The sequence below is a fragment of the Lutra lutra genome, chromosome 2 (assembly GCF_902655055.1).
Source record: "Lutra lutra chromosome 2, mLutLut1.2, whole genome shotgun sequence".
Classification (NCBI taxonomy): Eukaryota; Metazoa; Chordata; class Mammalia; order Carnivora; family Mustelidae; genus Lutra; species Lutra lutra.
Genome location: NC_062279.1, coordinates 66,955,799 through 66,980,896, shown reverse-complemented (window position 1 = coordinate 66,980,896; position 25,098 = coordinate 66,955,799). Strand labels below are relative to the sequence as shown.

Genomic DNA, 25,098 nt, shown 5'->3' with positions numbered 1-25,098 from the left:
GTGTATGTTCACAGATATCATTGAAACCAAAACTTTCCAAAGGGCAGTATTTTATTCTATCTCGGGTAATGGTTTGTTTTACCCTCTAAGAGACAGTGGAATAAAACCTGTCCTTTACTATTATGCCATACTCTTTCCTGGTATGTGGTTACTCGGATTTGTGTTAGATAAGCTGTTGAGAGAGTGCTGACATAAAGCGCAAACACTGTTGAAAAGTTCTTGATCGTTTACTTTGAGCACTTAAGATTACTATATCTTGACCATGAACAAGTTTTCTCTAGTTTTGACCTTTAGTCCTGTGTATAATGTGGTTCTCAATTTTGTGTTAATACATTCCCTTCGTTATTTGAGCTCTCCTCTGTGGCCTCCTCCCTTGACTTCTACTAGTGTTTCTGTCATCTACTTAGGGAATTGGAGCTATATCCAACCCATTTGGTTTATTTTACAAAGGCATGTATAACTGTAACATCTTAAAGTATTAATATTGATATTTCATTGAAGAGCACAAGCCTTTAAATTTTTATATATTTAATAGGGAAAATGAAATAGTTTGATATGAGTTTAGGTTTTTATTAAATTATTCTTAATTCCTCTGTTTAATTTGTGTTGGAATCACTAAATCAATGCTTACAAAAAAGAATATTTTATGATCAAAAGCAGTAGAGATAGAGTTAATTTCATTTGATAGGATGTAGAATATTGACTTTAAAAAATAATTATTAATGGTTTATGATATGGTCATATTTTCATAGTTTTTTTTTTTAAAAAGATTTATTTATTAGTGAGAAAGAGTGGGGAAGGGCAGAGGGAGAGGGAGAGATAGTCCCAATCAGACTCTGTGCTGAGTGCGGAGGTCAACATAGGGCTGGATCCCAAAACCCCAAGACCATGACCTGAGCCAAAACTTAAGATTTAGTGCGAACCCCTTGTGCCACCCATGTGCCCCTCTATTTTCATAGTTCTGATGAATCCATTGTGCCACCCACGTGCCCCAAATTTTCATAGTTCTGATACCTCAAGTATTTGTAGGACTTGAATGCTTGTTCAGTTATTTAGAGATATTTTATAATATTTTGGATAAATACCTATTGTCTACTTAGCATATGATTTTTAAAAAATATATTTATTTGACAGACACAGATCACAAGTAGGCAGGGTGGGGGGAAGCAGGCTGCCCCCTGAGCAGAGAGCCAGGTGCGGGGCTCGATCCCAGCACCCTGAGACCATGACCTGAGCTAAAAGCAGAGGCTTAATCCCCTGAGCCACCCAGGTGCCCCAGCATACGATTTTAATACTTAAACTGAAAAACGGTGGTTCCCAGCTTCAGTTTTTTTCTCTCTCCTTTGGTTCTTACTTTCTGGAAGGAACCACATTAACTAAATCTTAGTTGTTGAGTTCTGCCACTTATCTTCATATTTGTAAATGATTTAATAGTTCTTGATTTTTCTATTTTAGACCTGGAGATGTCTTCTATGGAGGATGACCATTGGATTTCATATATATTCTTTCTTTCCACTTCATATTTTCTGTTGTTTCTAGTACAGTTACATCATAATATTTTGTTAAAACGATACTTATCATTTACATTATTATGACAATGTAAGTATTCACAGCAGAACTACAAAATGTACCAGGTTTATCCTCCTTTCCTCCCTCCCTCTCACTTGCTTGTCTCACTTTCATTTTCTTCTTCTGGAATTAATACTTTCCTATTTTTTTGTGAAGTTTCTCTGTATCCACCAAAAATTTATTTCTAAATTTTCCACTGGAATCATAAAATTTGTGCCAGTGTGATCAAACACATCTATTATCTATTGATTCATATGTTTTTCTTAGAAGTGTAGTACCTGTAGTTATCTATTTTTCTCTTCCAATCTGGATTAAGGTTACTCTTTAGGTCTGTAGAAAGCTGTTATCTGGAGGTTTATTATCACCCCAGAATTTTCCTCTTCCCTCTTAAGCTGCAGTGTCTGTCTTCTGCCCACAGTGACCTTCAAATTTGAAAGGTACTGGTCACTGTTCTAGCACTGGGAATATAGTAGAGAATTTTAAAAAAGGGAAAGGCAGAAATGAAATCTGGTGAGTAATAAGTATGTCATTAGAAGAATAAAGTTGAGCAGTTATGGAGGATGATAATGGAGTGTATTAATTTTGATGAGGTACTTCCTTTGTAATTTCTTGAGAAAGAATGCATGAGGGGTAGAATTTTTTAGACATTCCTGTGTGAAACTTCTTTTCTCTTATTTTAACTTTTAAACTTGATCAGTAGCTTATTTGGATATTGGTATTAGGGGCTAAAAATTACAATCTTTCAAATTTTTTCTCCCTGGTAGCTTTCAGTATTTTTATTATTTTAAAAATTGTTGTTCCTGCCTTATGCCTTGGTGTGGGTGCATCTTTTAAATTCAATATCTTTGGTATTTTATGTAAACCTTTTTAGTCTGAAAAAGTATGTACTTATGTTCAGAGAAATTTTCTTGAATTATTTTTAGGGAATTTTCTTACTCTCTGTTTTTTCTAATTTTGTTTCTAGAACTCCTGTTAGTTAGATGTTGAACTATATGAATTAATTTTCTGATTTTCATATCCATTTCTGTTTTTTCATTTTATCTTTTATTTTACTTACTAAGAGGCTTGCTCAACATCTTCCAGTACTTATAAAATTTTTATTTGAAATACTTTTAATTTCTTTTTTTTTTAAGATTTTAGATCTTAAAAAATTTTAGATCTTTTTTAAGACTTTAGATCGCAAGTAGGTAGAGAGGCAGGCAGAGAGAGAGACAGGAGGAAGCAGGCTCCCCACTGAGCAGAGAGCCTGATGTGTGGCTAGATCCCAGGACCCTGGGATTATGACCTGAGCCAAAGGCAGAGGCTTTAACCCACTGCTAGATCCCAGGACCCTGGGACTATGATCTGAGCCGAAGGCAGAGACTTTAACCCACTGAGCCACCCAGGTGCCCCGAAATACTTTTAATTTCTAAGAGCATTTTCTAGTTTTCTGTTTTTTGCCTTTGTTGCTGTTGTTATTGTTGGGGGGAGTAAGAGCTTTAATTGTTAATTTTATGTGTCAACTTGACTAAACCATGGTTGTCTAGATATTTGTTCAAACATTACTCTGTGTTTTTCTTTCAATAAGATTAACATTTAAGTTGGTAGGTTGAGCAGGACAGATTGCCCTCCCTGATGTGGGTCTGCCTCACCAGTCAGTTGAAGGCCTGACTAGAGCAAAACGTCTTACCATCCCCCATGGTAGAGAGAATTCCACATGCTTGAGTGCCTTGGAATTGGGATATCAACTTTTTCCTGCCTTTGGACGTGAACTGAGACACTGACTCTCTCTGGGTTTTGGGCCCGTTGGCCTCAGACTAGAATTACACCATTGGTTTTCCTGATTTTTAGGCTTTTTGACATGGGGTATAACTACACTATTGGCTCTCCTGGGTGTTCTGCTTGCGAACTCAACCATCCATGATTGTGTTAGCCATTTCTTTAAGATAAATACAATTTTTATCTCCATACTATTGGTTCTTTTTCTGTGAAGAACTCTAGTATGGGGACAGAGAGATAACAGTGAATAAGACAGAATTTCTGCCCTGATTGTTTTACATGAAATATTTTCTTTCTAATTATATGAATTGTATTTTTCTTTAGTCTTACTCTCTATACCCATTAACAATATTTTCTGTTTTCTGTGAGTCCTTTTTTTCCCCTGATTATTTCTTTGGTGTCTGTCATTTGTGTGAGTCTTCCTGTAATGACTGGTAATCCTTTGCTATCTGCTCATCTTTAAGTGTAAGACACAAACAATCCATGCAACTGTGTGTGAGTTGTCTACTGGTGATGAATGAGCTGTCTTTGCCATTGATAGACCCTTAAATATTATGGGTTCTCATTTTCCTCAGAGAAAAAGTCTTACACTGCATAGTTCAGTAGGTATCCGTTCAAGTTATTTGATTTTTACAGTACGGCTTTTTACAGTGTCCAGAGGTTGATTTCTCTGAAAAGTAAACTTTTAATGTTTTACTGTGGTGGGGATAAAGTATGGGGAGAGGATCTGGAATTCTATGTTCTATATACTACTATTCATTCATTTAAACTATTTTTATCCCTGTTTCTCAACATCTTCATATGTACTCAGTGACTTCAACTTGGCCTTTCTAGAGTTCTGCAGCAAGCATTGATTTGCTTCCTCGAGTTGATTTTTCTCTAGGTTGTAGAGAAATTTTTTACCCTCTCTCATATGCTATTATCTATTTTTAATTTATTTTTTATTATTTTTCTTCTTAACTTTTACTCTGTAAATCTCTAATTATATACCTTTCTTTCTCTCTCTCTCTCTTTTTTTTTGGGGGGGGGTAAGAGATAGTTTAGTAATTAGTCTACCAGAATAAAATATTGATACTACAATTGATGTCAGCATTGATGATTTTCCCCCTCCCCTCAAAAAAAAAAAAGGTGGCAACATGGAGTATATGTAGTCTGTCTTGACAGTTTGTGGCCTGACTTTATTTACTTTAGAACATGATAATATTTGGAAATTACTTTTAAAATCTAGATAAGTTATGTAGTAATTCAAAACACAAAAATATGTTGGAGATTATTGAGTTTATATAAAACTGTCAAGTTTACTTTAAAGAAGATAGAATTGTATTAAAATAATATAAATTAATACATAGCACATTAATTGATACCCCTTTTCTTTATATTTGTTTGTTGATGGTAGGAATAGACTTAATTAGGTTAATGAATTCTTCTTTTTTCTTTCCCCGACCCTAAGAAAAGACTTTTACCACCAAAAGGCTGTATTTGAAATTTGTTGGAAAATTATATTTGTTTAATGAATTTCACTAATATATATTATCTTTATAGTTGATGTTGCATGACTTAAGAGCATTAGTAAGCTAAAAGTATATTTTAGTAAAAATGGACTAATCAACAATTATAGCCTTAGGAAGTGATAGTCAATTAAATACAACTTAGAACAGGTATGAAATTATTGACTCACTTGTTGTGCTTTCAGTCCTTCCTCTCCAAAGTGCTGAAATGTGTTTTGAAATTACTTAGTTGCATTAGTGGTTGGATTTGAGGCTTTTAACGTGTTTTTCACCAGTACCTTTGGGAAAAGAATAACCAAGACCTTTAAATGTACTAGCATTTTGCATCACTATACAATTGTAAATACTGTGATGAAATATTGAAATGATCATGTAAGATGATAACCGTTAAGCTTTTCTTTCAACTATTAAAACTCACCAAAGGTTATATTGAGCTGTGGTTTATGACATTGTTTAGCCTAACACCTTCTTTGATAATTGCCTCAGAAGTGGAGAAAAATGCTTTAGGATAGCATGATTAATAAATCTTCTTTTTAGTTTTGGCAACTTCCTTAAAGATTGTAGACAGTATTAGTATTGAGAAAACTTGCTGGGTTTGTCTAACAGCTGGGTTTATTAAAAATTTTAATTTTCTGTTCTTATGGACTTACTTTTTTAATCTGGGTTATTCATTAATTGGAGTATAGTGACATAGTATTATTAGTTTTGGGTGTACAGCATAGTGATTTGACAACTCTGTACATTTTGCTGGCTCACCACAAGTGTAGCTATCAGCTGTCACCATGCAATGTTGTTATAATACCATGGAATTATTAATTCTTATCAGCATGTATTTATGTAGCTGTTATGTGATGTTAAATGTTAATAATTTACATTTAGGAATGGATTATAGACAACACGCAATGATATCTTTGAGAATTGTGAGATTTTTGTAACAATACCCAAAAGTGTAAATAAGATTTCTATTTTCATTTCCTTTCTCATATTGTCTAATAATTTTTTAACTAGTGAAAAAGTTTTACTTCAGGTGATTAGATTGCAATTATAAGTTAACAAATACAGGTTTATAGATGATGTTTTGGAAAGCAAAAAGTCTAATGTAGTAGTAGTAGTAATAATAAATCTATGTCTCTGAGTGTCTGTAAAAATTGGACTTGTCTACTTTTATACGGACCTTCACTTTTAATTTGTTTTTAATATAAAAGAAAAAATATTTTGTGTGACAAACCAGTTCGAGTTCAGGTCACAAAAATTTTTAGATGGTGAATTTTCTGTAGTTGTAGTAATTTGAACTGGTGTTCTATCTGACCTAAATAATGCTGTTTGAAGTGTTTGTGAGATATAAATGGCATAGTCCTGATTTTACCTTATAATTAAAATCAGTTTGTATACATTAATGAAAATAAATTGATGTTTCCTGTCCACTTAAAATTTAAGTCTCTCTGCTGTTACCTATTTCATCCATGTGGAATTTTGAGTTTTCTATGACCTATACAGTAAAAATGGCTACCTGTTGCAGTTTTAGTCAAAATGGATTTAAGAAAAAATACTGTTAGTAAATACTTGTTAAAATAAAATGAAGAATTATATATACTATATTCTCTTGCTTCTCTTTCTGTTTTTTTTCCCCCTAGCAAGAAAAGTAACTTCCTTTAGTTTAACTAAGGTTAATTTTCATTTTCAGATTTTCCTTCAGGTTAAGTGATCTAAATGAAAACTCAAGACAGTTTAAGATCTTGCCTCCTCATAATGTGGTGCTATATCAAATTTCTAAGTGGCTTGCTGGGAGTGCTATGTTGGATATAAGAGCTGAGAAGTGAGCATATGCTTCTGTTCCTTGACTATGGCATCCTTTGAGGTGTCATCATCCCTTTTGATTTCCTGCTGTCTGTCAGCAAAGGTCACAGCTGTGTTCTCCTCATCCCCTCAAAGTCCCTGTTACTGGACATATCTGTGAAATAGTTTTCTGATTCTTCCTGTGGCATAAGATATTTCAGGAGTATTTTAAAGGTCCATTTGACCATTGTATTTGTCTCCATCTACTATTCCTGCACATTACTAGATTTAGAACAACTTCTTGAGACTAGATATCTATACCTCTTTTCTGTGCTTGCAGAGTAAGGTGTGGGATCCTTGGCATCAGGATTAAAAACCTTACCTTAGGGCTCTGCTTTTTTCTATTTTCCTCTTCCAGCTTTTGAGAAGGGTGGAGGATGTCACACATGTTCTTCTTTCAGGGATATACTTCATGAAATTTGATTGTTTTGTACAATTTGTCAGTTTATTTTATTTTGCTGGAAGGAAAACAGTTTAAATTAAATGGTATTTCTATTATTTTTTTACTTGTTTTTACCTCAGTGAGAGAAATATAAAAGATCTTTATTGTTTCAGTTGGGTGATAATTGTGAATTTTGAAAGAGTATAGTTTGGAGGCTTATGAGTCATGCATTTCTAAATGTTTGTAAATTACTGAATCACAAAATAATATAGCTTAAAGAAATTTTGAAAGAGAGTATTTAAGACCTAGAGATGTCAAATGATCTATCCATGGACATAACCTGTTAATGTCAGAATCAGTGTGAGAATATAGATCTCATGACTTCTTGTTCATTGCTCTTTCCTTAACAACACATTGTTTTATCTTTTATATCTAGCCAATTACTACTGTCAAATTTCTGAGTGATTTTATATCTACTTTTCATTCTGTATATGTTCTATTAGTGTTTTTATTGATACTATTCATGAAGTAGAACCTTATATTACTCTAGAAGCCAATATTGCACTGTATGTTAACTGAGTGAAATTTAGGAAAAAAAAACCCCAAACCTTATAATAACAAAATAGTGGTATGCAGCCATTTTAGTCCTGAGGACCACCTTGGGTTCCTAAACATGAAAGAAAGCAATACAAAATTAGGGATGAAAAGGAGAAATTAGAAGAAAAAGGATATGCTGAAAAAAAGGAATTTTGGAGTAACACAAAGTAGTCGTCAGGGATGAATATACATGGCCTTTCAGACTCTAAAAGGTATTACATTTAGAATATATGAATATTTTTGGTAGTAAAGGTAAGGACCCCAGCATTGTCTTTTGTTTTGAGTTTATAAAAGAACAAAAAAGGATCAGTTGAAGGATATTATGTAGGTATTATGTAGGATATTATGTAGGTAGAATGTAAGGGGCTCCTTAGTTTTAAAGACCATAGAGATTATATATTTCCACATATTTAAAAATTAATTTAAATATCAATAGTTAAAAATAGATATACATGTGCTTACCCATACCCACACACATACATACCTTGGCATTTCTCAACTCTAGCAACATTTCACGCATACATGCACATTTGGGCGCATGCATGGATCTTTCTCAACTCTGGTTACTTTTCAAGTCATGTAGGCCCAGCCCGATGGATTAATGTTTACTTTATATATTTGTATATGTTTTGAGTTGTATGTTTATATATTTATATATGTTTTGAGATGACAGTTTAAAAAACTCATTTATAGGGCGCTTGGTTGGCTCAGTTGGTTAAGCGACTGCCTTTGGCTCAGGTCATGATCCCAGAGTCCTGGGATCAGGTTTTGCATTGGGCTCCCAAATCCGTGGGGAGATTGCTTCTCCCTCTGACCTTCTCCCATCCCGTGTTCTCTCTCAGTCTATGTCTCCCTCAAATGAATAAATAAAATCTTCGAAAAAAGCTCATTTATTCATACTTTACTGGTTTATTTCCTACCTAAGCTTTTTAGTGGATAATTATTCATAAAAAATATAATTAATAGATTTGTACCGTCTTCTGCTAATTCATAGTCTAATGAACTATAGTTTTCCAGCTCAGAAGTAGTCTAGCCAGATTCACTGATCTTTCCTCTTTCTCAATTAATCATCAATTTTTGTGGTAGAATGTGTGCTATTTATTGTGTAGCAAACTATCTAATTCTGTCTTCCCCTCATTTGGGGAAGTGATGCATCTCTTTTCTTAAACAAAAACCTCTCTCCTTGGTCTGTGCTGGCTTCCTTTCCAACTCCCAGTATTTTAGTTGAATTAGTAGTATATTATGGTATAGGACAAAAAGGGCAATATGTATATATGGTTAGGGTTTTTGGTTTATATAGAATCAAATTGTTGCTAACTTGTTTAGTTTAATTTTGAATGTCAACCATTCATGTGTTCACTGGGCTTCCTTGAGTAGGCAGCATATTTAACCAAACTTTTCCTTTAAGAGGTAAGATGTGAAATTGATACGGGTGATGTTTTTCATAATTGTTTAAAAAAAATAATCTGTTATTTTTTTCAGCTATTTTCTGCCTTTTTTCCTTTTTTTCTTTAGGAGTGGCAGAATTCTATCCAGAAGAATGCAGGCCTTGCTTTTATTGAACTTGTCAACGAAGGAAGGTAACCTATTTTTATATCCATTTTTGTTTTACTTGGCAAAATCTTACCATATTTTTGCCATTGAAACTGACCTTTTGGGGTAAAGTGTTGTTTTTGTAGTCAGTAATGTAATGGAGCTTAATTTTTACAAATGTGTCAATATTTAATTATGGTTTTCTTCATGGTTACATGCTTGATGATAAAGTTCTGATCTTTATTTTTTGGTAGGTAAGGCTGAATTTGGCAAAGGTAATAGTAATGATTTTGTTAGCAGGTATAAAGAAAGTGAATACTTACTTGGAGTTCCTACAAATTTAATTATATTTGTAGAGCCCAATAATTAGATTTAGATGTCTATATTATCTCTCTTATGTCATGGCCTGATCATAAAAGAATGAGAGAACAGGTTTTGTTCTGTGTTGCAAAGTGATGAGAAAGAGAGTTGAGGAAGTTGTTAAGGTTTCCATTTAAAGATAGAAGAATTCAAGGAAAAGAAAATTCAGTAGTAAGAAAGAAAAATGAAACAAGTCCAGGAGATGAAAAGAAAGCTACACGGGAGAACATAGATTGAAGAGAGTGAGAGAATTAAAAGGTAGAAGTAAATTGAGGAAATGATGAGTGGAGTACTTTGAGTCTGTTTTGTGGGAGCTAATTTTTGATTAATTGGACTGAAGACCCAGGGTATGGATTAAACGGTGTGTGTAGCTGCCATTTGAATTTGTATTTTAGGCAAAATTGTTGTTTAGAAATGTTTCTTTATCGTGTTCTGGCTAGTGTTGAGACTGATGCTATCACTTTGGGGATGATTTGAACTAGTAACTAGGAATCCAGCATCTGTCTCATTAATGTTACAGAAGAGGGCAAAAAGAGTAGGGGTAACTTCACTTGACATTAAATACTTCTAAAATTCTTCTACTGGGCAAGTGCTCACATACATGCTCACATGCTAGTATTGGAAACTAATTAATAAACCTGCAATTATAATGCCTTTTGCTAAATTCTGTTGTAGAAGTATGTAATACATGTTAAAAGAAATACTTGACAGTTTAGTATGGAAGAATTAGGTGACACTTCACCAGGGTTCATGATTCTTGAGAGGTATTTTCTTTTTAAATTTTCTTCTTTTTTAAAAATTTTTTCCGGTTTTATTGAGAAATAACTGACATATATCACTGTATAAGTTTAAGATATACAGGAGGGTGGTTTGATTTACATTTATCATGACATTATCACAGTGGGTTCAGCTAACTTCCGTTATCTCATGTAGATACAATATAAATAAAAGAATGAAGGAAAGGAAAAAAAAATTCTCCTTGTGATGAGAACTTTTAGGATATACTTTCTTTACAACTTTCCTGTATATTGTATAGCACTGTTAGCTGTAGTCATCATGTTGTACGTTATATCCTTGGTAATTATTTATCTTGTGACTGGAAGTTTGTACTTTTTGACCACCTTCCTTCAAGTCCACCTTTCTCTTTCTTCTGCCTCTGCTAACTATATGTCTTGTGTCTTTTTCTGGAAGTTGGGTTTTTTGTTTGTTTCTTAGATTCTACATGTAGGTGAGATTATGTCATATTTGTCTTTCTCTGTCTGACTTACTTCACCTAGCAAAATGCCTTCTACTTCCAGCCATGTAGTTGCAAATGGTAGGATTTCCTCACTTTTGGGGCTCCTGGGTGGGTCAGTTGTTAAGCATTTCCCTTCAGCTCAGGTCATGATCCTAGGGTCCTGGGTTCGAGACCCCCATTACGCTCCCTGCTCAGTGAGGAGCCTGCTTCTCCCTCTCCCAGAACCCCTACTTGTATTCCATCTTTTGCCATCTTTCTATCAAGAAATCTTTTTTTTTAAATAAATGAAATCTTAAAAAAAAAGATTTCCTCAATTTTAATGACTGAATAATATTCCATTATATTTATTTACATCTCTGTCTTTTCCACTGCTTCTTTGTCCATATATCAGTGGACACTTAATTTGTTTCCATGTCTTGTTTATTGTAAATAATGCTGCTATGAAAATGGATGTGTAGATAATCTTTTTGAGTGTTTTCATTTCCTTTGGGTGTATTTCTGAAAGTAGAATTGCTGGGTCAGATGGTAGTCCTCTTTTTAATTGTTCAGTGAACCTCCATGCTGTTTTCCATAGTGTCCATACCAGTTTAAAGTCCCACAAAGAGTGCACAGATGTTCCCTTTTCTCCACATCTGTGACAAGATTTGTTATTTCTCATCTTTTTGATGATGACCATTCTAGTAGGTATGAGGTGAAAGTTCATTGTTGTTTTACTTTGCATTTCCCTAATGACTGGTGATGTTGATCATCTTTTAATCTATGGCCTTTCATATATTTACTTTTGGAAAAACAAACCAAACAAAAAAAATCTATTCAGGTTGTTTGCCTGTTTTTAAGTTGGGGTGTGTGTGTGTGTGTGTGTGTGTGTGTGTGTGTGTGTGTGTGTGTGTGTGTGTTTTGCTTTTGAGTTGTATGAGTTTTCTATATATTTTGGATATTAATCTCTTATCAGATGTATTGGCTTAAAAATACTCCATTTCATAGTTTGTCATTTCATTGATGGTTTCTTTTGCTGAAGGGAAGCTTTTTAGATGGATGTAGTCACACTCTTTATTTTTTATTTTGTTGCTTGTGCTTGAGGTGTTATATATTAAAAAAAAAAAAAAAAAGTCATTTCCAGGGAACATGTCCAGGAATTTTCTTCCTAAGTTTTCTTCTAGAGTTTTATGGTTTCAGATTTTACATTTAATTCTTTAGTTCATTTCAAGTTAATGTTTATGAGTGGCATAAGATGGAGGTTCAGTTTCGTTCTTTTACCTGTAAATGTCCAAATATCCCAGCACCATTTATTGAAGAGACTTGTCTTTTCTCCATTGAGTAATTTTGACTCCCTTGTCAAATATTAGTTGACCATGAAATGCTTTGGTTTATTTCTCAGCTCCTGATTCTGTTTTATTTGTTTATTTGCTTTTATGCTAGTACCAAACTGTTTTGATTACTGTAATTTTTCATATGGCTTGAAATTGGGAAGTGTGGCGCATCCTGCTTTGTTCTTCTTTCTCAAGATTTCTCTGTTCAGGATCCTTTGTTGTTTCATATAAATTTTAGGAGTTTTTTTTTAATTTTAGTAAAACATGCTACTGGAATTTTGATAGGGATTGCTGAATTTTAATGACATTTTAACAATATTAATTCTTTCAGTCCATGAATACAAGATACCTTTCTATTTGTGTTTTCTTTGATTACTTTCATCAGTGTTTTGTCGTTTCTAGGGTAGAGATCTTTTACCTTCTTGATTAAATTTACTCCTAAGTATTTTATTATTTTTGATGATACTGTAAAAGGGATCAATTTCTTTATTTCTTTCACCAGAAAATTCATTGTTACTATACTGAACTGCTATTGGTTTTGTCAATTTTGTATGTTGTAACTTTACTACATGCATTGATTAAGTCTAACACTTATTAGGTTGAGTATTTATGATTTTCTATATATAAAATCATGTCATCTGCAAATAGAGACAGTTTTACTTCTTCCTTTCCAATTCTGATACCTTTAATTTTTTTTTCTTGCCTAATTGCTTTAGCTAGAAATTTTTAATTCTGTGTTTAATAGGAACAGTTGAGTGGGCACCCTTGTGTTTTTCTTAATCTTAGAGGAAAAGTTTTCAGCCTTCACTGTTATGTCTGATAACTGTGGGTTTGTGATATAAGGCCTTTGTTATGTTGAGATCTCTTCCTCCTGTGCCTAATTTGGTAAGAATTTTTATTATCACAAATGGATGTTGAATTTTGTCAGATACCTTTTATGCAACTATTGAGATGATCATATGATTTTTTTCTTTCGTTCTGTTAATGTGATGTGTCACATTGCTTGAGTTGCATATGTCAAACCATTATTGCATTTGGGATAAATCCTATTTGATCATGGTGAATGGTCCTTTAGTGTGCTGCTGAATTAAGTTTCTTGTTATGTTATTGAGAACTTTTGCATCTACATTCATTTCTCTTTTTTACCTTGGTTAGTCTACCTGTATGTTTGCCAATTTTATCTTTCAAAGAACCAACTCTTGGTTTGGTTCATCTTTTCGGTTATTTCTTTATTCCCTGTTTCTGTTGATTTCTGCTCTAATTTTTATTATTTCCTTTTTTCTGCCAACCTTGTGCTTGGTTTGTTCTTTTTCTAGTTCATTAAGGTGTTGCATTAGGTTGTTTATTTGAGATCTTTCTTGCTTCTTTTTTTTAAAGATTTTTATTTATTTATTTGACAGAGATCACAAGTAGGCAGAGAATCAGGCAGAGAGAGATGAGGAAGCAGGCTCCCTGCTGAGCAGAGAACCCAATGTGGGGCTCGATCCCAGGACCCTGAGATCATGACCTGAGCCAAAGGCAGAGGCTTTAACCCACTGAGCCACCCGGGCACCCTCTTTCTTGCTTCTTAATGTAGGCATTTGTTGCTATGAACTTACCTCTTGGAATTGCTTTTGCTGTATATCATAAGTTCTGATGTGTTTCCATTTTTCATTTGTCTCAAACTTTTAAATTTCTCCTTTAATTTATTCATTGATCCATTGGTTGTTCAGAAAAGTGGAGTTTAATTTCCATGTGTTTGTGAATTTTTCAGTTTTCCTTTTGTTATTAGGATTTCTAGTTCTGTGCTCCTGTGGTCTGAGAAGATAAATTGGCATGATTTAAGTCTTCTTGGATTTGCTAAGGCCATTTTATAGTCTAGCGTATGGTCTACCTTTGAAGATGTTGCATGTGTGTATTCTGCTATTGTCGGATAGAATGTTCTTTATATGTTTGCTAGGTCCTTTCAGTCTGTAGTGTTCAGATTAGCTGTTTTTCTTAACGATTCTCTGTCTAGATCATTTATCTTTTGTTGAGAGTGGATATTAGTGTCCCCGGCTATTATTATATTACTATATATTTATCCTTTTTATCTGTGTTATTTTTTGCTTCATATATTTAGGTGTTCTGATGTTGGATCTATAGATATTTATAATTGTTTCAGTTTCTTGATTGATTGATCCCTTTATCATTATGTAATGATCTTCTTTGTCTCCATTAACTATTTTTAAAGTCTATTTTGTCTGATATAACTACCTTGCTTTTATTTTATTTTCTATTTTAATTTGATTTAATTTTATTTATTTCCATTTGCATGAAGTGATTATTTTTATCCTTTCACACTCTGTGTATGTCTTTATAGACTAAAGCAAGTGTCTGTTAGGTTTCTTATCCTTGGATTGTTTTTGTTTAATCCATTCAATCATGCTATGTCTTTTGATTAGATAATTAAATCTGTTTCTATTTAGAGTACTTACTGATGGGTAAGGTCTTATGTTGTCATTTTGATATTTGTCTTTTGGTTGTTTGGTAGGTCTGTTGCTCCTTGTTTCTTAAACTGATACCTTTTTTGTGTGTGTTGATCTCTTTTGGTACCTGTATGCTTTGATTTCTTTATCATGTTCTTTTGTGTAATTGCTATAGGTTTTTTTCTGAGGGTTACATAAAATATCTTAAAATTATATTCCTCTATTTTAAATGTAACTTCAGTAGCATTTAAAAATTTTATATTTTTAATTTCTTCTCCCACATACATTTTAGATTTATTGCTATTCAGTTTGTATATTTTAATTTTGTGTAACGAATAACAGATTATTGTAGTTATGATTATTTTACTGTGTTTACTTTTGAAACCTTTAAATGAGAGTTGTATGTGAATTATGCATTATCTTTACCAAATTACAGAATCTGACTTTGACTGTAGATTTACCATCACCAGTCAGTTTTACACTATGCTACATTTAATTTAATTTGTCCTCTCTCTCTTTTTTTTTTTTTTTTTTGTAGTTTAAGAACTCCCCTTAGCATTCCTTATAAGGCATGTCTAGTGGTAATGGATTCCCTGTATTTCTTTTTTTTTTTCTTTTTTTTTTTTTTTAAGATTTTATTTATTTATTTGACAGACAGAGATCACAAGTAGGCAGAGAGACAGGCAGAGAGAGAGGAGGAAGCAGGCTCCCCGCTGAGCAGAGAGCCCGATGTGGGGCTCGATCCCAAGACCCTGAGATCATGACCTGAGCCAAAGGCAGAGGCTTAACCCTCTGAGCCACCCAGGTGCCCCTCCCTGTATTTCTTTTATATGTCTTTATCTGTCTTTAACTTCTTAAGGATAACTTCACTTGCTGTAGTATTCTTTATATTTTTTAATTTTTAAAAAATTTTTTATAAACATATAATGTATTTTTATCCCCAGGGGTACAGGTCTGTGAATCGCCAGGTTTACACACTTCACAGCACTCACCATAGCACACCCTCCCCAATGTCCATAACCTCACCCCCCTCTCCCAAACCCCCTCCCCCAGCAACCCTCAGTTTGTTTTGTGAGATTAAGAGTCTCTTATGCTTTGTCTCCCTCCCAATCCCATCTTGTTTCATTTATTCTTCTCCTGACCCCTTAACCCCCCATGTTGCATCTCCACTCCCTCATATCAGGGAGATCATATGATAGTTGTCTTTCTCCGATTAACTTATTTCGCTAAGCATAACACCCTCTAGTTCCATCCACGTCATCGCAAATGGCAAGATTTCATTTCTTTTGATGGCTGCATAGTATTCCATTGTGTATATATACCACTTCTTCTTTATCCATTCGTCTGTTGATGGACATCTAGGTTCTTTCCATAGTTTGGCTATTGTAGACATTGCTGCTATAAACATTCGGGTGCATGTGCCCCTTCGGATCACTACGTTTGTATCTTTAGGGTAAATACCCAGCAGTGCAATTGCTGGGTCATAGGGTAGTTCTATTTTCAACATTTTGAGGAACCTCCATGCTGTTTTCCAGAGTGGTTGCACCAGCTTGCATTCCCACCAACAGTGTAGGAGGGTTCCCCTTTCTCCACATCCTCGCCAGCATCTGTCATTTCCTGACTTGTTAATTTTAGCCATTCTGACTGGTGTGAGGTGATATCTCATTGTGGTGTTGATTTGTATTTCCCTGATGCCAGGTGATGAGGAGCACTTTTTCATGTGTCTGTTGGCCATCTGGATGTCTTCTTTGCAGAAATATCTGTTCATGTCTTCTGCCCATTTTTTTTTTAAAGATTTTATTTATTTATTTGTCAGAGAGAGAGAGGGAGAGAGAGCAAGCACAGGCAGACAGAATGGCAGGCAGAGGCAGAGGGAGAAGCAGGCTCCCTGATGAGTAAGGAGCCCGATGTGGGACTCGATCCCAGGACGCTGGGATCATGACCTGAGCCGAAGGCAGCCGCTTAACCAACCGAGCCACCCAGGCGTTCCCTCTTCTGCCCATTTCTTGATTGGATTATTTGTTCTTTGGGTGTTGAGTTTGCTAAGTTCTTTATAGATTTTGGACACTAGCCCTTTATCTAATATGTCGTTTGCATATATCTTCTCCCATTCTGTCTGTTGTCTTTTGGTTTTTTAACTGTTTCCTTTGCTGTGCAAAAGCTTTTGATCTTGATGAAGTCTCAATAGTTCATTTTTGCCCTTGCTTCCCTTGCCTTTGGCAGTGTTCTAGGAAGATGTTGCTGCGGCGGAGGTCGAAGAGGTTGCTGCCTGTGTTCTCCTCAAGGATTTTTGCTGTAGTGGTCTTAGTTAAGAGGTTTTCCTTTCAATATTTTGAACATATCATCCCATCCTCTCCTGGACTGAAGTGTTTTTGTTGAGAAATCCACCAATATTTTTATGGGCATTCCCTTGTATGTAACTTCTCTCTTTCTGTTGTTGCTTTTAAGATTTTTTTTTTTTTTTGCCTTTGTTTTTGACAATTTAATTATAATTTATCTCATTGTACTTTCAGGTTCCACTTACTTGGAGTTCTTTGAGCCTCATGGACCTGGATGTCCATTTCTCTTCCCAGATTTGGGGAGTTTTTAGTCATTATTGCTTCAAATATATTTTCTGTTCTTTTCTCTTTTTCTTCTCCTTCTGGAATTCCATAATGCAAATGTTTCTTTTCATTGTGTCCTATAAGTCTCATATGCTCTCTTCAGTTTTTCTCATTCTTTTTGTTTGTTTCTTTGGATAATTTCTAATGTCCTATCCCCCATTTCACTGATTCTTTCTGCTATGTAGCTGAGTCTCTTTTTGAAACTATAATGAATCTTTCAGCTTAGTTACTCAGTTTTCATCCTTAAGATTTTGTTCATTTTTTTAATGTTCTCTATTGCTTTGTTGATCTTGTTATGTTCATGCATTGTTTCCCTAATTTGGTTCAGTTGTCTGTATGTGTGTTTTTGTAATTCATTAAATTTTAAGTTGTTACTCTGAATTCCTTGTCTTACGTTCATAGATCTCCATTTCTTTAGAATCAGTTATTAGAGCTTTATTAATTTCCTTGGGGGGGGTGTCATATTTATCTGCTTTTTTGTGATCTTAGATTTCCTTATATTGGTATAGTTGAGTGGTTGGGTTCTTCTTTCAGACTTTGCAGGTTACCTCAGTTTGGTTTCTAGGTGTGTCTGATCATAATATTCTTGGCCAGGTGTGGCCTGCTATTACCATCTATTTTTGGATGAGGCAGCTGTTTGGAGTGTGGTTCTGGTTGAGAACAGTTGGATAGGACTTCTGGCTTGATACCCTACCAAAGTGAGTCTATACAATGGGCTCTGTGATTACTTGAATTTTGTGGTTAGGTTTACTAGATGCTTAGGACTGAGTACTGTTGTCACTGATAGATGCAACTATGAATTATTTTTGCCCTGTGAGGCTGGGACCCAGGGCTGTGACTCATTGTTTGGGGACCCAAATCAGGCAAGAGTATGCACCTAATTCTCTGCTCGGTTGAGGCCACAGATTTTATTCTGCAGACAAGGAAAGCCATGGTTTGTGCTGTCTGTTCAAGTGTGTATATAAGTGGAGTTGTTGGATGGACTCTGTAGTTTACCATGTACTATGGTTAGTTTCCCTAATCAGGCAGGCTGGAGACTGTGTTCATTATTGAGTTGGGCTACAAGTTAGTTCCCTTGCCTGGATCAGTGGTTCAAGTAGCTCTGAAGTTGGAAAAGTTCCTTGTTTATTGTCTTAAGTCATGTTGATCCACTACCCACATGCACTGCTTTGCATTACCAGCTGTGGACTCTTCTTGTCCTTCTCTTGGCTTGAGTGCCATGGGGCTGCACAGCTTTCAGGTTGTTCTTGCCAGCCCTTCTGGTGAAATGGGGCCGGGAGATAATAGCTGCTATGTGGAGTAATGTCTCAGCTCCCTCACCTGGGTGGAAATGTAAGGGGTTGCTTCATGTAGTTCTCAGTTTCCCAAACAAGGAAGGACTTGGAGCTGTCCTTGGCTATGAATGAATCCCCATGCCCATTCCTAGCAAAAGAATCCTCCATACTTGGTACTGGCTTTTCTTTGGGGACAATTAGTTTCGCCTGCCTACCTTTCTGCTCAAGCATTCCTGGGCTACATATCTTCTAGTTCTTCCCACCAGCATCTCTGTCAGGTGTGGCCGGGAAATACTCTTTACAGTATGTGGGTGTGTGACTCAGCTCCTTGCCCTGGTGAGGGCAAAGCAGTCTCTAGTGCTGGTGAACCTCCTTGTTTGAGGATTGGAGTTGAGTGATATGCATCCTGCCAAATTGCCTGCTTAGGGAGTGCCATTGACTTGGTTCTGCAGTTGAGCAAAGCTGCTGGTTGGGAGTATTATTTGGGCTCTACAGGTGTGTAACTCCATTGGCCAATATCTTTGTGTTGGTTGTTGCAAGCACTTCCCCACTCCTTGTCACACTCAGATTCCCAGTGGTTGAGTCATGCAGATTCTCCTGCAGTCCTCATTGGGTATGATTAGAATAGTGGCTCCCACAAGGCCAGCTGGGGGGCTGGTTGTCCAGGGCTAGGTTCTCTTCACAGTGACGGAGGAGTTAGCAGTTCTGAGGAACCACATGGTGCTGTGCTTGGGGGAGGGGTAATATAGTCAACATTTAGTTTCTTCTCTTAACCTCCTAATGCAGTTTGTTTAGTTCTCTGTAGTGTAATGGGTACTCTAGCACCATTCTTTTGTTCTAGAATTCCCTCAGTGGTGTCTTGTTCCTGAGTAATTATTAGTTGTTTTTCTTGTGAGGGGGAGTGAGGTCACAAATAATGTATGTTGCCATCTTGGTGATGTATTTTCAAAGATGAGTAGGGATAGTCTTATAGACGTAAAAGTGAGGATTATAGATAAATTGGAGGCTGTGTGTGAGAAAAGCATTCCAAATAGAGGAAATAGAATATCTGAAGACACCATGATATGGCACAATATTCAAGTGTGTGTGTTCATGTATTTGAATTACTGGATAAGAATTGGACATCTGGATCATAAAAGGCCTATTGTAACAAATTTGGACTTTTATCTAAAGGCAGCAGAAAGCTTGGAGTATTTTAAGCAAAGGAATATGATATTTGGGTTTTGAAAAGATAACTGAGAGAAATACTTAGGGTGGGTTGTTGGAAAGGAGACCTGAATGAAATCAGGCAGCACAGTAGTAAGGTTATTGCTGTGATTCATATGAGAAAGAGAGCTAAGTTGCAGTCATGAGTATGGCAAATGATAGAAAATCAAGAAATACTTCTCACTGAGTGAATGACTAATAACATAGCTATTGAAATTTCAAAGTACGTAATCTTCAAAAAACTAAATTACTCTTTGGCTGAATTTCAACACTGAGGTATTGAGTTTATATATAGAATAAGAGGTAGTTAGAGCCCTTGGTCAAATATGTATTTGTTCTACTTAATGCAAAACACGAACAGATTCTCTACCATTTATAGGGTTTATTTGTTTAAAGAATATTCTTGCCCTTTTTAAAATAGAAAACTTGTTATAAAAGCCAATTTTTATTAGTATAGGCTTTTACTCAGCATAACCACCCATGATTACACAAGTTACTGTTACATTTACTAGATAAGGCTTCATACCTTTTTGATTAATAGCATCAGCTTTAAAGTTTGCTTTGGGTTCCAGTTTCAGCTTCTATATTTGGAAAGTACTTTTACTTCTATTAGCCTGTGTTTTCTCATCTATTCATCAGCCAATATTTATTATTCACTACGTACCATGAATTGCCCTTGTTGCTGGGGATAGAGCAATAAACAGGTACATATATATTTATTTGTAGATGTTACTTTAAACAGTTATTGGTTGGCTATGAACAATAAAATAAGTACTGGAGGGCGCCTGGGTGGCTCAGTGGGTTAAAGCTTCTGCCTTCGGCTCAGGTCATGGTCCCAGAGTCCTGGGATCGAGGCCCGCATCGGGCTCTCTGCTCAGCGGGGAGCCTGCTTCCTCCTCTCTCTCTGACTGCCTCTCTGCCTACTTGTGATCTATCTCTCTGTCAAATAAATAAATAAAATCTTTAAAAAAAATAAGTACTGGATTATGTGACATGTGAATGATGTTATGTACTGTGGAAGAAGATAATGTGCAGCAGGTTGAGGAAAATGGAGACTTTTGAAGGAAGTAGAAAGTGTTGGCATATTTGCAGTTTAAAAAGAATAGTCACATTAGAGCACATTGATTAAAAAGTGACATTTAAGCAAGGAACTGAAGAACCTGAGGGAGTTAACCATAGGGGTTGATCATTTCCAGTCCTGGGGAACAACAGTTATACAGATGAAAGCTTCCCTGCCATATTTGAGGAATGAGGACAATGTAGCAAAAACAAAATGATCAAAGTGAAGAGAGAAGTAAGATATGAGAATATAGAGATAACATAGGGATAAGATTTTGTAGAGAGATTTTGCAACTTATTCAGTGGGAAATGACAGTCATTGCAGAATCATTGCAGTAGAGGAGGGAGACAGTATGTTTTACGTATTAAGAAGATCACTCTTATTATGCTGAGTGAAATAAGTCAAGCAGAGAGAGTCAATTATCATATGGTTTCACTTATTTGTGGAGCATAACAAATAGCATGGAGGACAAGGGGAGATGGAGAGGAGAAGGGAGTTGAGGGAAATTGGAAGGGGAGGTGAACCATGAGAGACTATGGACTCTGAAAAACGATCTGAGAATTTTGAAGGGGTGGGGGGTGGGAGGTTGGGGGCACCAGGTGGTGGGTATTGTAGAGGGCACGGATTGCATGGAGCACTGGGTGTGGTGCAAAAATAATGAATACTGTTATGCTGAAAAAATAAAAAATTAAAAAAAAAAAGATCACTCTTGGCTGATACATGTAGAAATTTAAGGACAGAAGTAAGACGTCAGTTAGGAAGCTATTGTAATCCTTGTCAAGCATAATGGTGATTTGGACTAGGATAGTAATAGTTGAGGAGATAAGAAGTAGTAGGATTCTGAATATGTTTCAAAGCTAGAGCCTATAGGATATACTAACACATTTGATGTGGGTTTTGAGAGAAAGCGGGGAGTCTAGTATTACTCTTAAGATTTTTGGCCTGCACAGCCGAGAAGATGGTGTTTCTTTCAACCAGGAGGGAAAAGACTGTGGATAAACAGGTATTGGGGACGGTGAGGAGTTTAGTCTTGGAAGTACTAATTTTTAGACTTCTAGTCAACCTTTTTTTTTTTTTTTAAATTTGATAGACAGAGATCACAAGTAGGCAGAGAGGCAGGCAGGAGGGAGAGGAGGAAGCAGGCTCTCCGCCAAGCAGAGAGCCCGATACGGGGCTCGATCCCAGGACCCTGGGATCATGACCTGAGCCGAAGGCAGAGGCTCTAACCCACTGAGCCACTCAGGCGCCCCAGACTTCTAAGTCAACCTTTTTGCAGCAATGTTAAATAGGGGTTGACTAGTTATTTTTCTGGGCTAGAGATACAAATTTGTGTGTTATAACCATTTAGATGGTATTTAATGTCTTCAGAGTAGATGAAATTCTTAAGATTGTAGGATGACAACTGGATATGACCATTGGCTTAGAAGCAGTTTCTTACTTGGATACGAGTTAATTTGGGGAGAGTGATGTGGAAAAAAGCCCATTTGCAGTGCATTTAGAAAAGAAGAAAAAAATGAGAGGGGGAATTAGAGAATGTCTATAAATGTTTGTTTAAAGGAGTTTTGCCACAAAGTGGAGCAGAAATAAAATAGAGAGGTAGCTTGTGGGTAAAGTAGAAATCGAGTCAAGGGAAATAGAGTTTTAAAAAATGAGAGCAAGACTATAGTTTCATGGTGGTGAGTGGGGAAATTGATGTAGGAGCAATAGGTGAAAGTTTCTGGAGTGACTTTTTTTTATTGAATTAGAAAGTCAGGGAATTTTTATACAAATGAATGATTTGCAGATATTTTCTGCCAGTTTTAGTTGTCCTTTCATTTTCATTGAAGAACAAAATATTTTAATTTTGATAAAGTAAAAATTTATTTTTTTCTTTTACAGATCATGTTTTTATTGTCAATTTGAAGAAATTTTAGCCTAATACAAGGTCTTAGAGACTTTTTATTTCTATAAATATTTTTTTTTTGTTCTAAAAATATTATAGTTTGAGCTTCTATATATAGGTCTTTGATTCATTTGGAGTTACTTTTTTTGCATGGTGTGAAATAAAGGCCTAAGTTCAGTTTTTGCATGTTAATATTCAATTATTTGTTGAAAAGTTCACCATTTCCCTAGTAAATTGTCGTATTACCATTATTGAAAATAAGTTGACTGGAATTACAGGGATTTATTTCTGGATTTTCATTTTAGTTCCATTGATCTCTTTATCGGTTTATGGCATTGTCACAGTGTTCTTTTTATTGAAATGTAATGAGTTTTGAAATTGGGCAGGTTAATTCTTTTATATTCTTTTTCAAAATTGTTTTGGCTAATTTAGATTGTTTACATTCCCATATAAATTCTGAATCAGCATATTGATATCCGTAAAAAAGCCTGCTGGAATTATGATAGGAAGTGTGTTAATTTTGAGGCTTCTAATCCATGAACATGTAATATCACTCTATTTACTCAGCTCTTCTTTATTAGCAGAGTTTTTAGTATATAAGCATTACACTTAAGAAAAAGTTTATTCCTGTGTAATTTATTCTTTTTGAAGCTACTATATATGATGGAATTTCTTCATTTCACTTTCAGATTGTTCATTATTAGTTCATAAAAGTGTAGTTGATACTTGTGTATTGATCCTATATCCTGTAACCTTTCTGACCTTATTCATTACTTTTAGTTTTTTTGTTTTGTTTTTAGATTCTTTAGCCTTTGCTGCATATAGAATTAAGTTGACGGTGAAAAAGAGTTGTTAGTTTTACTTCTTCCTTTCTAGTCTGGATGTCCTTCATTGCTTTTTCTTGCTATATTGTACTGGTTAGGACTTCTAGAATGATATTAAGCAGTAGTAAAATTGGACATTCTTGCCTGATTCTTGATTTTAGAGGGAAAGCATTTGGTCTCTTACTATTACGTATTCTGTTAGCTGAAACTTTGTAGCTGCTCTGTATCAAGTTTCGGCAGTTCTCTCCTGTTTTTTGTTTATAGAAGAGTTTTTGTTATGAATGTATCTTGGATTTTGACAGTTGTTTCCTTCTTTGTGTTATAAATTGATCATTTGGTTTTGTTCTTTGTTAATATGGTGATTTATATTGATATTTCTGCATGAAATAAATTTTATATTCCTGGCATGAAATCTACTTGGTCATAATGTATAATTATTTAAAATGTTATGGGATTCATTCTGCTAATATTTTGTTATGGGATTTTTTTGGTCTGTTTTTATGAATGAGTTGATTATAGTGGTCTCACGATTTGTCTGTCTGGCTTGGCGTCAGGATAATACTGGCCTCAATAAATGAGATGAGAATTGCTTCTTTATTTTCTGAAAGAATTTGTATAGTCATTCTATTCAGGTCTTCTTTAAATGTTTTATAGAATTCACCTATGAAGGTATCCAAGCCTGGGATTTTCTCTGTGCCAAGATTTTAAATTACTAATTCAGTCACATACCTTGTTATAGGTGCTTCACATATTCTGTTACTTAAGTGTCAAATGTGGAAAGATTAATTTTGTAGGAATTTACCCATTTATTTATTGTGTGGCAGAGAGTTGTTCATAATAATCTCTTGTAGTGCTTTTAATTTTTTTTAAAAGATTTTATTTATTTATTTGACAGAGAGAGATCACAAGTAGGCAGAGAGGCAGGCAGAGAGAGGGGGAAGCAGGCTCCCTGCTGAGCAGAGAGCCCGATGCGGGACTTGATCCCAGGACACTGGGATCATGACCTGAGCCGAAAGCAGAGGCTTTAACCCACTGAGCCACCCAGGTGCCCTGCTTTTAATTTTTGTAGGTGTTAGTGATGTTCCTTCTTTCATTCCTGAGGAAAATTTCCAAAGAAACACATTTTTTTTAATTGATGCTTTTCTTCTTTTTTCTGTTTCAATTTCTTTGATTTCTGTTTGTTTCTATTATTTCCATCCTTCATTGTTTAGGTTTTGTTTACTCTTCTTTTCCTAGTTTCTTAAGGTGCAAGCTTTTTGATTTGAGATGTTCCTACTTTTCCAGTATGGGTATTTGCAGCTGTACATTTCTAACACAGCATTTTTTAGCTTTGTTCTGTAAATTTTTACATGCTTTTTTGCGTTGACTTTGAGTTCAAAATGCTCACTTATTTTACCCGTGATTACTAAGTTGACCCATGGGTTATTTTGTGTTAATAACCAGATATTTGGGGGCGCCTGGGTGGCTCAGTTGGTTAAGCGACTGCCTTCGGCTCAGGTCATGATCCTGGAGTCCCAGGATCGAGTCCCGCATCAGGCTCCCAGCTCCACGGGGAGTCTGCTTCTCCCTCTGACCTTCTCCTCGCTCATGCTCTCTCTCACTGTCTCTCTCTCTCTCAAATAAATAAATAAAATGTTTAAAAAAAAATAACCAGATATTTGGGGTTTAACAGTTACCTTTCCATTTTGATTTCTGATTTAATTCCACTGTGA

The 25,098-nt window shown here is 35.3% G+C and overlaps 1 protein-coding gene across 5 annotated transcripts in view; it reads left to right on the top strand.

The window, feature by feature from the left end:
• LRBA (LPS responsive beige-like anchor protein) overlaps positions 1–25,098 on the top strand; it is a 755,230-nt gene that overhangs the window by 265,423 nt on the left and 464,709 nt on the right. For all 5 annotated transcript variants that reach the window (XM_047717621.1, XM_047717620.1, XM_047717619.1 and 2 more), the window contains exon 35: positions 9,166–9,230. In XM_047717621.1, the coding sequence (XP_047573577.1) occupies positions 9,166–9,230 (65 nt within the window). The remainder of the gene's footprint in view (positions 1–9,165; positions 9,231–25,098) is intronic.